General features: G+C 37.1%; 1 protein-coding gene across 1 annotated transcript in view; it reads right to left on the bottom strand.

Annotated features, from left to right (window-relative positions):
* The window catches only part of LOC145284065 (uncharacterized), a 154,756-nt gene continuing 138,907 nt past the window's right edge, over positions 1-15,849 (bottom strand). The window contains exon 2 of the mRNA XM_080133139.1: positions 1-1,176. Coding sequence (XP_079989265.1) covers positions 93-1,157 — 1,065 coding nt within the window. The 5' untranslated portion in view covers positions 1,158-1,176 and the 3' untranslated portion in view covers positions 1-92. The remainder of the gene's footprint in view (positions 1,177-15,849) is intronic.

Here is a 15,849-nt window from a genome sequence, read left to right as displayed (position 1 = left end):
AAGTTTAAGGCATTTATTATACAGACAAACAAATGTTGCATAAACAAGTAATAATTAGCACGTATAATAAGAAACACATGTAATAGGAAGCCCTATTTCCTCAGATATTCAAATTGCTTGCCGTCAGCGTTAACACATCCCTCTAATCGACAACGAACACTCACGCACACTCTAGAACAAAGATCGTTATCAGCATCAATTTCCTGACAAGCTTCCAAAATGAACTGAATCATGTTTTCGACAGTGCGAGGCTTGCGTGCAAAAACCTTATCTTTTACTGTGCCCCCCAAAAAGAAATCCATAAGAGTAAAATCTGGCGAGCGTGGTGGCCAGTCGATGGCGCCACGGCGTCCAATCCATCGGTTAGGAAATTTTAAGTCAAGTAGTGCTCGCACAGTGAGTGAAAAATGAGGTGGGGCCCCGTCTTGTTGAAAATAAAAGTCATCATTTTGGTATTGTTCACGTACTTGGGGTATTATTGTATCCTGCAACATGTTTAAGTACACAGTTTGATCAATGCTTGTGTGAAGAAAAATGGGGCCAACAACATCTTTGCAAGAAAGCCCGGTCCATACTGTTACCCCGGGTTGATTGAGTTGTTTTTCAATAGTGATGCGAGGGTTTTCGGTTGCATAATAAACGCAATTGTGTCGATTAACGGCACCTGATAATTTAAAGTTTGTTTCGTCAGACCATACAATTTTATTTAGAATACCGTTACCTTCAAGTTCCTCGCTCAGGATGTTTTCAGAAAATTGTAAACGACGATCCGAGTCATCTTCCAATAAACCATGTATCAATCGAGGCGTGTACATCTTTAGACCGGCACGATTCATCAGGCGCCCCAATGATCTACGCTCAATACCAAGTTCAGATGAGGCTCTGTATTTCGATTTCTGTGGGCTCTGAGTGAATGCCTGAGCAACTTTCAATTCATTTTCTTGTGTGGTCACAGTAATTGGTCGACCACTTCCCGGTGCATTGTGGATACTCCCTGTCTGTTCAAATTTGTCACGCAGTCGATAAACCGTGAGCCTTGTTGGGGGAGGTGTTGCAAAGGTTTTGACCCACTGTTCTCTTACGCGTTCTCTATTTTCTGTCTTCCAGTATTGTTTTAATATCCATTTTCGCTGTTCGTCAGTCAAATTACCGGCCATGGTTAACTTGCCAATTTAACTGAAAAAATAAAAATAAATGATTCAAAGTACATGCACTTTAATCGAAAGGAAATTTAATTAATGAAAACAAAAGACTAAAAGTATATGCATTTTTACTTTAAGGTATGTAACTTTCAGTTCAATAAAATGTCAATAATTTCAATACTTTATACCTACTTTTGCATCCCCCTGTATATACACACACATGTATATATATATATATATATATATATATATATATACATGTGTGTGTATATATATGTATATATATATATATATATATATATATATATATATACACATCCGAGAGAGAGACTCAGCTGTCGTACAAAGCTAAGACTCTGTAACATCATATTTGTATAGATACTAGATACTCTCTCAGGCATTTGGGCTCATGGATTTTAAATGTCTGAGGGAGTGGCAGTCGTCTGACAAAACGTTGCAATCATCATATATATATATATACATATATATGCACACACACACATATATATATACATATATATACATATATGTATATATATACATATATGTATATATACATATATATTATTATCATATATATTATTATTTATGTAAATACAGTCATATCTTGCTACGAGATGCATATATATATATATATATATATATATATATATATATATATATATATATATATATATATATTAGAAAATTCTATTTGGGTTAAAAAAATTAATTATGGCTATGTATAGAGCAATTAACATGATTAAAAAAAAAGTAAAAAAAAAAGAAGACTAGCTAACCGGGGTTCGTTCCTCGTTCAACAGAGCTAAATCGTAGAAAACTGCGATTAAAAACATTGCCATGATTGCGGGGGAGAGAAAAAAAGTAATATAAAAAACAAATAAACAACAAAAATAAATAAACGATAAAAATAAGATAAAAATCAAATAAAGTACTAAGATATTTTTTTTGTTTTGCTTGCAAAGAAAAGGTCTCAAGGACTTAATAAAAATGGTTTCTAGAATTTCTAGAGGAAAGGGCGAGTGGGACCTGCTCAAGATCGTAAACATAAACTAGAATCAGACGACCAAACCTTTATGTGCTTCAGACTAAACATGCAGCATAATATTAGCTACATGTATTTTCTCTATCGCTCTTTCTCGACCACCGACTGTACTCTAATAAACAAAGTCTCTGACAGCATAGATATAGCTCTCTCTCTCGATCCTAGCGCAAAAGTCCACGTATTTGGTAACTGTGTACCACAGTAATTGGTTAGGGTTCTCTACTTACACAGACGCAGCTGGTAGCACAACATATAGATTCTCTATATCTCGTTCCCTATCACAGACGGTTACATTTCCGACACGTTTTCCAGACCAGCAAGATCAACATGCCCCAATTCTAGATCTATTTCTGACATAGTTCCCGATGATTGTACAACGAATGCCCAATGCCCACTCGAGAATGCTGATCATGCTGTGATAATGGTAGAAATCGCCCTAAATTCTCGACCCAAAACTGAAGACCCACTGCTCAAAACAGCGAGATTACAAAAAGGCTGACTGGGAAGCAATCAGGCCTCTCATCAGAGATGCTCCATGAGGAAAGATCTTTTCTCTTCCAGCTGAACAATGCGCAAATGAGACCACTGAATGGTTCAAAACTGCAATTGAAACACACGTTTCCACACGGAAATTCTATAGCAAGCCCCACTCTCCCCAATGGTTTACTTCTACTTGTACAGCTGCCATTGCTCAAAGGCAGCATGCATACCGCAGATTCAACCGACATAAGTCCACTTCAAATAGACAAACAGACTGAAGCATATAAAAGCTAGAAGTAATTGTAAGATAGAAATAGTGACAGCTAAGACAGAATACACTGAAACCACCAGAAAACGCATCGAAGCACAAAAATTAGGAACCCATGAATTTTGGAACATCTACCACAGTGTAGTAAATAATAGGCAGTCAATGATTCCCCCATCAAACAATCATGAGGTTGTTTGCACGGCTAATCTGCTTGCCAGTCGGTTTGCCTCTAACTCCACATTGGATTCGGCACACAGCCCCCCGCCATGACTTTCCTTTGCGGACAGACGCCACACTAGATGATTTGAAAATCACCCCTTCTCAGGTGCATGGTATCATATAAAACCTAGACAACTCAAAAGCATGTGGATCCGATCTCGTCCCGGCTGTGCTATTAAAAAATGTTCTGCTGAGGTTGCTCCAGTTTTCCCCAAAATTTACAACAAATGCCTCAACGAATCTTGCTTTCCTGACTGCTGGAAAACCGCTTCTGTGATACCAGTTTTCAACAATTCTGGCGAAAGAACTGACTCATCAAATTATCGCCCCATTAGCCTTCTCCTGCTTTTCGCCAGAATATTTGAGTCCTTAATTAATCAAGCTCTAGTCAATTACCTTACAGCTGCTAAACTCCTGACCGACAGTCAATATTGATTTAGGCAAGGCGTTCCACAGCAGATATCCTAACTGTAATCTCTGAACGTCTGTACCGTTCACTAGACAAAACAGGGGAGGGTAAACCGGTAGCCCTCGATATATTTAAGGCTTTTGACAGGATATGGCACGATGGTCTTTTGAGGAAAATTAGAGCATATGGTATTACTCGACGAATACATAATGTAATTAAATCTTTCTTAAATAAGAGAAAAATTCAGGTTGTTCTCGACGGTCGTACATCTAAACAATATGATATCAATGCGGGAGTACCTCAGGGGTCTATCCTTGGAACTTTATTATTCTTGATATTCATAAATGACCTCTCTGACAAAATTGTTTCTGAGATTGGTATATTTGTGGATGACACGACACCCTAGAGTATGCACGAGGGGAAAACAAATGAACACATGCCCAAGTAAATGGCAGAAACATTAGAGGATGACCTCCAATCTGTAGTGGAATGAGGACAAAAATGGATGGTCACATTCAATGCTACCAGGACTAAGCTTGTTTCCTTCAATAATTACAAGAAACCTTCTATACCACCAATAGCAATGGGCAAGAATAAATTACGCGAAAGTATTTCCTTTAAACCCAACGTTTACATGGAACATGAACTGGAATAGATACATTGAGAGCATTACCAAGGATGCTGCAAAGAAGGTGGGTTCTCTCTACCGTGTTAGTAGAAAACTACTTAGCCTGAAAGTATCTTGTACCTCTATAAGGCCACAATTCGCCCATGTATGGAGTACTGTTGTCACATTTGGGCTGGTGCATCTGCTAATTGTCTCTCACTTCTTGACAGGGTTCAAAAGAGAGTCGCCAACCTAATAGGCCTCTGTCCCATCGACGAAATGCTGCATCCCTCTGCCTGTTCTACAAGTAGTTTAATGGTGAATGCTCTGACGAACTAAAATCACTTGCACCCCCTCGACGTGAACACCCCCGACAAACCGGACAAGCAGCTAAATCCCACCCCTTTACAGTAGAGATCCTTAGGTTTAAGAAAGCCTTCTACTCCAATAGTCTCTTCCCCAGAACTGCTAGACTTTGGAACTCCCTTCCGGGATTCTGCTTTCCCAACTGTACTGACATGCAGAAGTTCAAGTGTAATGTGAACAGACATCTTGCCACTCATCTCCTTTCATAATACCCCTGCAACTTACGTCCTCGATAGTAGCTTCCTACTTCAAAGTGTCACTGTGCCTTGTTTGGGGTGAAAATTGAATAAATAAAAAAGTGTCAGCACTAAAATTCGTGAAATATATATATTACTACAAAACCATTTAAACAGAGAGGGTAATAACCCAACATAGTGGATGATGCCAGAAAGAATGAGGTAACCCATCAACTAAAAGACGAGGAGGAGGAAAGATCTTTATCTTTAATTACTCGTGGGCAAAAGTCTACACATCCTCTACTTCACGAACGGCTAGACCTCTGAGAATATAGTATAGTATAAAATTGACGCGATAGACAAGAATGTCTATCTCGTCAATACATAGGTTTTATGTGATGATCGCTTTTTAGCAGAATATAGTAATTGTTTGATTTGTCTCTGAGATAGTGAGTGAACTATTCGTTTATGTATGTTATGTTATAAGTAGGGCTGTGACAACATATTCTTTTCATTGTTTTGACTCTTGTATATATCCGACACATATATCCGTTAATATCATATGTTTTATATAGACATATGTGGCTCTCGATTGATTAATTGTATCGGATATATACCCGAGAGTCAAAAGAATGAAAAGAATAGTCTGTTGTCAGAGTCCTAGTTATAAGTAAGATCTTATTTTGTATTCAGAAAGATTTGCTAATGTCAAGTAATGTGATAGAAATCAGTAATCTTTTTCATTGTATTCAATTCGTCTGCATGGGTCTATGATTAATCCTTGTGTGATTATTGTGTTCTTTGTATCTTTTGTCTTAAGCGTTTGCCACAGCGCCAAACCATCGACCTAACATTCAAAGCCAACATAAATTGGAATAAATACCTAGAAGATACCGCAAAAGTAGCTTCCTCTACTTCTCTAGAAAACATTATATTTTTGTACAAAGGGTCCAAAAAGTCACTAAAGGACTTTGAAATTAAGTAGATTTATTATTTTTGATGATATTACATCTGTTATTTTAACACGATCTGACTAAGGCATTAAGAAATCTTGTAAAATAATGCACAATTTAAACAATTTTTATTCATGACAAATAATGTATTTCCAAAACATTATTCATGACAGATTGAAGAATTTCTGCATTACGATTTAACTCTTTTATTTCGTTCCTTCTGGGGTTTATAAACATAGACTCTTTATTTAAGATATTTCCACAAGATCGTTATTTCCATGGCAGGTGCTCGTCTGAACTCCAATCTCTGGTCCCCCCTCCTCGCCAATCTTTCACGAAAAACACCCGCCTAGCCGAATCCACTGTGAAAAATTTCCCCCACTCTTTATCTGTGCCTAAATCAAAACGTGGATTCCATGAACAAAGCTTCTTTCTTAGAACTGCGCGCCTGTGGAACTTTGTTCCGTCTGCCTGCTTTCCACCTGACTACAACTTGGATGTGTTCAAGTCCAACGTTAACAAATTCCTAATGAACCGCCCCCTTAAGTAAACACTTCATCAAATCTCCACACGTAATGTACTTGCAATAACCCTTATCCCTGAGTGGCTTCGGGGCCTTGATAAGTGGTGACCACTGTGTAAAAAAAAAAGAAAAAGCCGGGGCTAATCAAGTCTGGGAACTGTGGTGGCCATTTAAAAATGCCGTCGATAGGCTCTTTGAGTCAAAGCAATAGAGCCTTGATTTTGGTAAAACAATTTCACAACTTGTATACTTTGTTCAATGTTATATTTATACAGAATTAACTGCCAAAATATTATCTGTAAAATATCTGAAATAAAGATAAAAATAATCATTAATGGTAAAATGACAAAGATTTTTAACATTTCAGTGACTTTTTCGAGCCTGTACAAAGCCACAATTCGCTCATATATACAGTATTGTTGCACCAACTCCTAGTCTCTCTATCTTGGGCAGGGTACAAGAAAGAGTGTCTAACCAAATCGGTCCCACACTATCTACCAAGATTTACCTTCTGTCTTTTTCCAGCAATGTTTTACAAATGATGAAATGTGTTTCAACGAGCTTGCTGCACTTTTCCTCCTCAACTTAAATACTCACGATTAACGAGAAAATCAGCAAAATCGCATCCCTAAAAGTAGAGATCTCCAGATGCCGGAAACATTTCTACTTTAATAACTTCTCTCTTCGAACGGATATAATTGGCTCAATGTTCTTTTATTCCCCGACTGTGTCAACCTGCTGAAATGTAAATGTAATTTTAACAAACATCTCGCTGAAGAACTGTCAGCTTAGGATTCCTCTATGAATTTTTCTTATTATTAGAGATGAAAAAAAAATAAAATAAAAAGGCAAGTGACGGACACTTATGTATCACCATTTCTCTGATCTTATTTTACCTACCAAGAAAACATATGTTCACTCCCGCTGCATATTTTTCTTTCTAGCAAATGTCAGACTCTCTTTAAACTACTTATATAGATTAAAAAGCAAAAGCAGATAGAATAAAACTTTTCCAAGATAAAATATGATACGATATTGATTTTAGCCTATGTTCAAATAATAATAATAAAAAAAATATTATTGATATAAATTATATCAATGGCTAAAAATGTAACTCGTGTCGAACTGAGCTCTTTTGACACTAATTCAATTACAGCACTATGGCGATGCAACACTTTGCGTCAACGCTTTACAAAAAATTACAAAAAGCCTCTTTGCGTCTTTGGTCGCTTTAGACAGCTTTCACCGATGAATGCAGGCGATCGGAAAGCAACGATCAAAAAATCGTATACAGACAATGAATAGCAATGCACGTCGCACCACAGTACGAAAATGAATTGAACTTTGCTAATATATTGCTTAATAAGTCTCGGACCTGACACATAAATAGTGCAACTAATGAAAGAATAATATGATTTCTATAAAGTACTAATCTTCAACTGGCACGTGACAAAATCTGGGCGCAGTAGGATTATTAGTTTACGCATTACAGTTTTTCAGGTGAAGAATATCTTACTAAGGAGTCTACCCAGTAATTTATTCCTTTCATCAGGTTTATATAATATAATTAAGTTTCTAATATTTTCTTGTTCGCCTCAGATATTCCTTTTCATCTTCTCATTCATTTCTGTTGATTTGATGACGTTTGTTTTCAGGAATTCCAAGTATTTATAGATATTGTATTTATCAAGTGTCCTAATCTCTTTTCGTATTTTGATCTTTAATTAGGATTAAAATAGAAAAACTTAAGACAGCGCGTCTTTTCATTCAGAATTCTTTCCAAATGGCCTTTTTTGAAAATTCTGATTGTCTTTATAAGCTTTTCAAATATTTTGTTTATTTGCAAATAGCTTCAAGGCTTCGAGTGAACCATATGCATAAGGTGGTTTATTATTTCACCTTTTTGTTTTTATTATTTTATATATACTATGTTGTTCAGTGTATTCACGGATATGATGAAAATGTAGTGTTCATAGACAGTCTCGCCGGAATATGTCTCTCTCTATCCGTATCTTAGTTATATGTTCTTCAGCTGTCAATGTCAGTCTTGCTGTTTCTATTCATTTCATAACAAGTTTGATAAGTTTGTCGGTGAGAAGAAAGTTTTGTAATTTTGATTTCAAATGACGTATTTTCAAATTTTTTTTACTTTATATATCATTTTGAAGAGCGTTTAAATTACAATCGTTTTACAACAATTATCTCTTCTTTTCAGAAGAGTGAATAGAAGATTGGAAAACAAGTAAAATCGCACAATTTTCGCATTTCAATTCAAGCTAAACAGAAAAGTTGCTTAAACAGCTCGAAATATCAACGAAGCGTTTGGCTCAGGAACCACTACAAAACGCACATCAAAATGGTGGTTTAAGAAATTTTGTGGCGGCAACGAGAGTCTTGAAGATGATGAAAGTAGTGATCAGCCATCGAATGTTGACAAAGATCAATTGATAGCCTGGGTCGAAGCCAATCCATGTACAACTGTTGCTTCTAAATTAGACATGACGTATAGGACGATTTCCAACCATTTGAGAGAGATTTGAAAAACAAAAACACTTAATAAATGAGCCCCATATGAATTGAACGGCAACCAAAAGAAACGCCGTCATGAAGTTTAATCTTCTCTTCTTTTACATAACAAGAACGGCCCGTTTTTCGATCGGGTTGTAACTCGCGATGAAAAGTGGGTTCTTTACGACAATCGACGATACTCAACGCAGTGGTTAAAAGCCGACAAGCTCAACGACATTTACCGTAACCAGAATTGCACCAAAAGAAGGTCATGCTGACTGTTTGGTGGTCTGCGACCGGTTTCATCTATTACAGTTTTTTTTTAATGCAGGCGAAACCATTACGGCGGAGAAATACTGTAAACAAATGGATGAACTGCGGTTGAAATTTCGACAGCAACACCCAGCATTAGTCATCAGAAAATGCCAAATTTTTCTCCACCTATCACCTATCGACTACCACTTTTTCAAGCATCTCGACAACTTTCTGCGTGAGGCATGCTTCAAAAACCTTAGAAATATCTAAAAGGCCTCCAGCGACTTCATCGCCACCAGAACGCAAGACTTTTACGTTGCTGGCATAAATACATTTGTTTTGCGTTGGCAAAAATGTGTTGATTCTGATGATGCTTATTTTGACCAATAAAGTTTTGTTTGATCCGAGATATGTTCATCTGAATTTAAAAGTTAAAAATCGCAAGAACTTTCTAGTCAATTTGATAGCATATCTTTTAAAATTCAAATATCCATGCTTGGAGGATTCTGTCATAGGCTTACTTGTAGCCGATCCATAACATAACTATGTTTATTTTACGTTTTTATCTCCCCCATGATCATCTTGTCAATGTATAGCATGTCATTTCCCTCTTGTCGCTTTCCAGGATCCTTTCTGTTCTTTCGAGAATAGTTTTTTTATACACAAGTGTCGCTCGAGGATAAGGGCTAATGAGTGTACAGTAATCATTTAGGAAAATGTCGTAGTAATCGTTAATAGTGGAAATTTGGTAAATTGGATTACTTAAGGGGATGGCACATCAAGAACTTGTTTACGTTGGACTTGATCCGACCACATTGCAGTCAGTTGGAAAGCAGGTGAACGGAAGAGAGTTCCACAGGTGTGCATGTTCTAAGAAAGAAGCTTTGTTCATGGAATCTACGTTTATTTATTTATTTAAAAAAAATCTTTTTTACATAAGCATAACCACTTATCAAGGCCCAGAGACCACTCGAGAATAAGGGTTAAGAGTGTACAGTAGTCAATTGGCCAATATAGTAATCGTTAGTAATGAAAATTCGGTAAATTACGTAAGTGGAACGGCTAATCAAGAATTCGTTTATGTTGGACTTGAAGACAACCATATTGTAGTCAGCTGGAAAGCAGGAAAACGAGTAGAGGAAATTATTGATAGTGGTTTCAGCTAGCCAAGTGTTTTTCGTGAAAATCAGGCCAGGAGGACCATAGATTGGAGCTCAGACGAGCAGTGCCACGAAAATAACGATAAAACAGAGACAGGCTCGCAACGTCTCTTCTTTGAGAAAGAGGTTGCAAGGAAGAAAAAAGGACATTCCCCACTAGGCTGCGAAGTCTATTTTAAACTGTCAAGACAGGATAAGCTGCTTCTAGCTGCTCCTGACCAAATGTGGCAACAGTACTCCATCCTTGGACGTACTTGACTCTTATACAGCTAGAGACTTGCATCAGCAGTGAGATATCTACTGTAGGGGTAGAACGATCCCACTATTGTTCAGTAGCCTTAGCAATGGATTTGATGTACGAGTTCCATCTAAGTAAAGTCAGACCATAGTTTGTCAAAATATGGAGCCTCCCCAAAACCAGAGCCATTCATTTCAATTGACGTCAGAGCGTTGATGATGGAAAGATAGAAGCTTGGTTTTAGATGTATTAAAATCAACCAGTCACCTCTTTCCCCTATTGTACCACGTGATCAAGATCAGAAGAGAGAAAACCACTTGCTTGTTTCCGGTCTTTGAAGCGTTGCCATAGATAGAAGTGGCGTCAGCATAAATATCTACGAATAATTATAGGATGTGATTTGGGAGGTCATTGATGTAGATCAGGAAGAAAGTTGAGCCCAGGATGGACCCCTGAGGGACTTCAGCATTAATACTGTGAGCTTCTGATTTCTGCTCATCAACCACTACTCTTCTGAACCTATCAGAGAGAAATGATTTAATAATTGAAAAGACATTTCCAGCTATACCGTAGCGGAAAATTTTGTGGAGTAGACCTTTATGCCATACTCTATCAGAGGCCTTTGATATGTCAAGACTGATTACCCTAGAAAGGACGCTTCCGTCGAGAGATTCACTAATTCTATGAAATAAAACTGTTAGCACATATGCTGTAGATCTAGCAGAACGGAAACCATATTGCACGTTACTGAGGAGGTTATTTTTGGTGAGGTGGTTGACTACTTCTCTATTTGACGCAGATTCCAGCAACTTTCTCACGACGCACAGAGGGCTGATTGGTCTGCATTAAGAGGGAAATGGCCGACCACCTGAATTTTTAAATACGGAATATACTGATGCGGTTTCGCAGGGTGTTGGAAAGCAATTCTCCTTAAGACAACGCTTAAACAGCTTTATAAGTATGGAATTTAGTTCTGGTTGAAACTATTTCAGAACTATAATAAAAATGCAGCCAAGGCCAGTTGCTTTACTGGAATCAAGGTTTTTGATTAGCTTGGCAACATCACGCACAGGCATTTGTATGTCGCATAGCGTGTTTTCAAATACAGGAGGAAATACGGGGGTTGGCGGCCCTGATCACATAGGGTAGAATTAGTTGCAAAAGTTTTGGCAAAGAGTTTGGCTTTGTCTGATGCTGACGAGATTACCTCAGGTCCATTGATAATGGTTGGAATAGAGCACTCACTTCTATTCAGGACCCTGTTTGTTATTTGCCAAAATTCGTGGGAACCAAGCCGCTGCTCAGCAACTTTGGATTTGACGGATTGTGCATAAAACTCTCTCGTGTTCTTTATTACTTTTTTACAGTGGCTGCTGGCACATCTATTACGTTGGAAGTAATGGAAATAGTAATTTAGATCTGTTTTATCAGTTTGGCCGTTAGAATTTTCCACAAGGTTTGTTGGCAGGTTATTGGTCTGTAGTTGATTAGGATTGTACCGTTCTCGTTGTCTTTTCGTATTAATATAGTTATTTTGTCCTCAACTCTGGTATGTCTACTTCATGTATACATTTTCTCAGGTTTTTCCTTAATCTTTCATACAAAGCCGGGAATTTTTAAACGGGTATGCATGCACTCTATAGTCACCGTCTTCTTCTTCTTCTTCTTCTTCTTCTTCTTCTTCTTATTATTATTATTATTATTACATGCTAGGAGTTTTCAAACAGGTCACCATCAGTTTCATTAACAACAACCGGTTAATCGTTTCATCTTATTATCAACAGAGTCTGCATTTGCTGTGTTCTTATGTCTTGTCGATCTTAGCTGTAATGTAGTTGGTTGCAATAACGTTATTTTGTGCGGATATTATTTGTAATTGAGTTTCTCTGTTTCGATGTCATTTTCGTAGCCATGTCCAAATGTTTTCGCGAATCTCATCTTTTGCCCTTCTTTATAAATCATCCGTGCAGATGTTACTTTTCCGATTTTCGTTTTACCTTTTGTCTCTTTGTTCTCTGTTTTGTTCATTTTCACGATGTTTCTTGCTGCGATCATTATCCTTTCTGTAGTCTGCGTTATGTATATTTCTAATTCTTTTTGTGCCATTCACACAGTCTTGTATACTTAGCAATCATATTACTCCGTCTTTCCTTTTCATGTCATGCATGTCAGCATCATCCTTTGGGTGTGATGCATTATGCATAGTCATGATTGTCGTGGTCTTCTGGTAGAGGTGCTTCAATTCTTTTTGGCCCGGCCTATGAATGGTTCAGAGTATCTAACAAGTGATAATGCCGATGTGTTTATTAGACTTATTATTTAGATTTCAAATACAAATCATTATAAGGCATCATTCACTGCACAGGCAGAAATATGTGCTGTTTCCTGGAATTTGATTGGCAACTAATCTCCTCAGATATCCAGTATCTTATGCCGTTTTTTCAATTAGTTTCAAATCACTGCGTTCTCATAGCAGCCATACCAGGAAGAATTTGAACTGATGCAATGCTTTATCTGTATAAGACTCAACTTAGCTACAAGATAAACTTCTGCCAGTCAGAGCACTCTATCTCGCCTTGATAAAGTACAAAATCGACTTCGCAATCGAGTGGGAGATGATCCTTTCTCTTCTCTACACACTCTTTGTCACAGAAAAGACTTTACTGGTCTTTCCCTACTCTATCAATGTTTCCATAGTAAAGTTTCGACTGAGCTCTAAGCTGTAGTACCTTTCAACGAAAAGCTCGTTAAGAATTCACATTGCTACCAACAAATAACCCCCTATCTTCCCCTGTATACATATACTTAATCGAAAATTCTATAAAAATGTTTGTTAAAAAAAATTACCCACCTGTATAACATGTTACAGACTACAACAAGGACATTTTTTAAAACACTGTATCAACAAATATCGATCACGTCATGCGAATTAATCATGATTCTCAAACCTTTCAAAGTGCCGTTCCATCATTCAATTAGAAAATTTCGTTAGCCCTCATCCTCGAGTGGCTTTTTGCCCTGGTAAGTGGTGAGCCATTTGTATAAAAAATTTAAAACATAATAGACGTTTAGCATTGAGTTATTTTTGAAAACAGCCGTTGGTTTTCTCTGTAATTTGGGCAACAATGAGCCTCCTTAGGATTCTAGGATCTTCCAGTAGAGGTAAGGATGGTGTTCTCACTCCTCGTTTTTTTCCGTCCTTCTAGATCGTTCACGATCATTTTCTATTACACAACTGCACTTTTTAGCGAGACGGCGTAGAGATATCGATTCCTGTTATCTTTCTTAATTTTCTGATAGTTTAAGTTCCATTGGATTTATGTAATTTTTATATTTTAAGTGTTTTTGCAGCATTCTTCTATTTCATCTTACCCGTGATTGTATTCTTTGCATTATTCGAATTACTTTTTTCATCTTGGATATTATTCTCATTTGCTCGATGCAATCCCCCACCATCTTCGAGTGCATCTTGTTGAACTCGGAATCTTTATGTTGAACTAGGGAATTTGTACTGAATTTCGAATTGAAACTATATTTAATCCATATTGATAACTAGTTTTTGTTCCTTCAGTCATCAGTAGGGCTGTGACCAGAGAATATTCTTTTATTATTTTGACTCTCGAGTATATATCAATTAATATCTTATATGTTTTTAGGTAGAGTGATGTGGTTCTCGATTGATTAACTGTGTCTAACTGTGTCGGATATATACTCGAGAGTCAAAACAATGATAATAATATTCTCTTGTCATAGCCCAAGCCATCACAACGCAGAAGTCTTAAATTTTAAGTAATTCGTAATTATATTGTCAATATCCTACAGAATCGCAATGACCCGCGGCTTAACAGATATAAGTTCTCATTAATAATCAGTTCAAAGTAATAGTCTTCTGGCGATTGAAGTTTCGATCCTTAATACGATCGATACTAAGAATATATATAATTAAGCACTAGTCTAGACTTCTACTCAGTCATGCGTGACGGAACGAAAAATGCTAATCTCGTGGATTTAATAGTGTTCCGTTCGACATTCCGTACAGATTCCCAGGTTCGACACAAAGATTCGGGGTTTCGATAACACACACCTGAGAAAGTCGGAGGTTACACAGGACGAAACATTGTAAAAAAAACATCTTATATGAGAATTTACCAAATTTACACTTATAACGATTGCTGTGATATTGTCCCTGTGACTACTGTACACTCTTCAACCCTTATCCTCGAGTGGCCCCTGAGCCTTGATAAGTGGCGATTCCTTTGTAAAAGAAAAAGAAGAATAGTTCAAATAATGCAGATAATCAAAATTATCAGTCCTTACTTGTAGTTAAGCAATTTTATGCTGTTATGTGCGTTAGCTTCCGTAGTTAAGGATCTTTCTTAATAGGTGTTCCGTTTTCATCAGCGCCGTGCGTAATATGGTGTCGGTGCCCCCTTTGAATCCAATGTCTAATTAAGGACTTAGAGATTTTCTTATTACAGCCGGCGTATCAGCATTTGCGTTGCTCAACTTTAATATTTCATAGACACCGTCATCCAAGATAGTCAATCATCCATTTTGAAAACTGGCATTGATAATCCAGTCCTTGTTTGTAGTCTTGAGTTTTATCTTTTGGCTTAATCGCATCTAATTCAAAATTGGACAATATCCTTCGGGAGTCTTTGCAAGCAAAAGCTCTTCCGAATAGCGCCATGTCGACTTTTATTCTTCTTGCTTGATGAAATGCTTAACGCATGCTTTGTTTTTTAGGGTTCGTATAAAATATGATGTTCAACTCATATAAAATCGACCACAACTTCCGGTTCCTGAAAACGGAAAATTCGGTAGCATATATTAGCTTTCCGAATGATGAAAGAAAATTTGATTTTCAAAATGAAATTCCATAATTCTGTATTTTTGGGTTATGCCGAATTTAGACAATTATAACTTACCCAAATTGAAGCTGTTAATATAAGGTTATTGCATAAGTTTTCGCCGTTTTACAGCAAAAGTAAGTTCGTGTGGGACCCAAACTCCAAGTTTTTGTGTGAATCCCATCGACTAAAGGTGGCGTGAAATTATCGCATCTTTTCACCCAATTCTCTACATGTCTGATGGCCATCTTCCTTCAAAAGAACCCCGAGTTGATCTTCGTCTACCTTGATTTGTCTTCCGGAACTTGCAGCGTCATTAAGGTCAAAATTACCGTGTTTGAATATGGTAAACCAATCTCGAACAGTTCTCTCATCTATAGAGTTTTCTCCATATACGGTACAAATATCCTTAATCACTACACTCGCTTTTTGACCTCTAATTAATGGCGAAAAGAAACAGGTGTCGTAAATGTGATTTTTTTTATCTGCTTGACAATCCATTTTACAGTTCTGAAAAGCGAGAAAAAATATGAGCAAAAAACGATGGCCATTATCTTGTAGAACAGAATACGTGCTTTCTAATGATATATAATACTTTGCTAAATATCCAAACATGTTCAGAACAAAAATCTTTTTATGAAACGGCGAGA

The sequence above is a fragment of the Euprymna scolopes genome, chromosome 8 (genome assembly GCF_053919585.1).
Source record: "Euprymna scolopes isolate OS-2025 chromosome 8, ASM5391958v1, whole genome shotgun sequence".
Classification (NCBI taxonomy): domain Eukaryota; kingdom Metazoa; phylum Mollusca; class Cephalopoda; order Sepiida; family Sepiolidae; genus Euprymna; species Euprymna scolopes.
The sequence above is the reverse complement of the archived record's forward strand: the minus strand, read 5'-3'. Positions and strand labels throughout refer to the sequence as shown.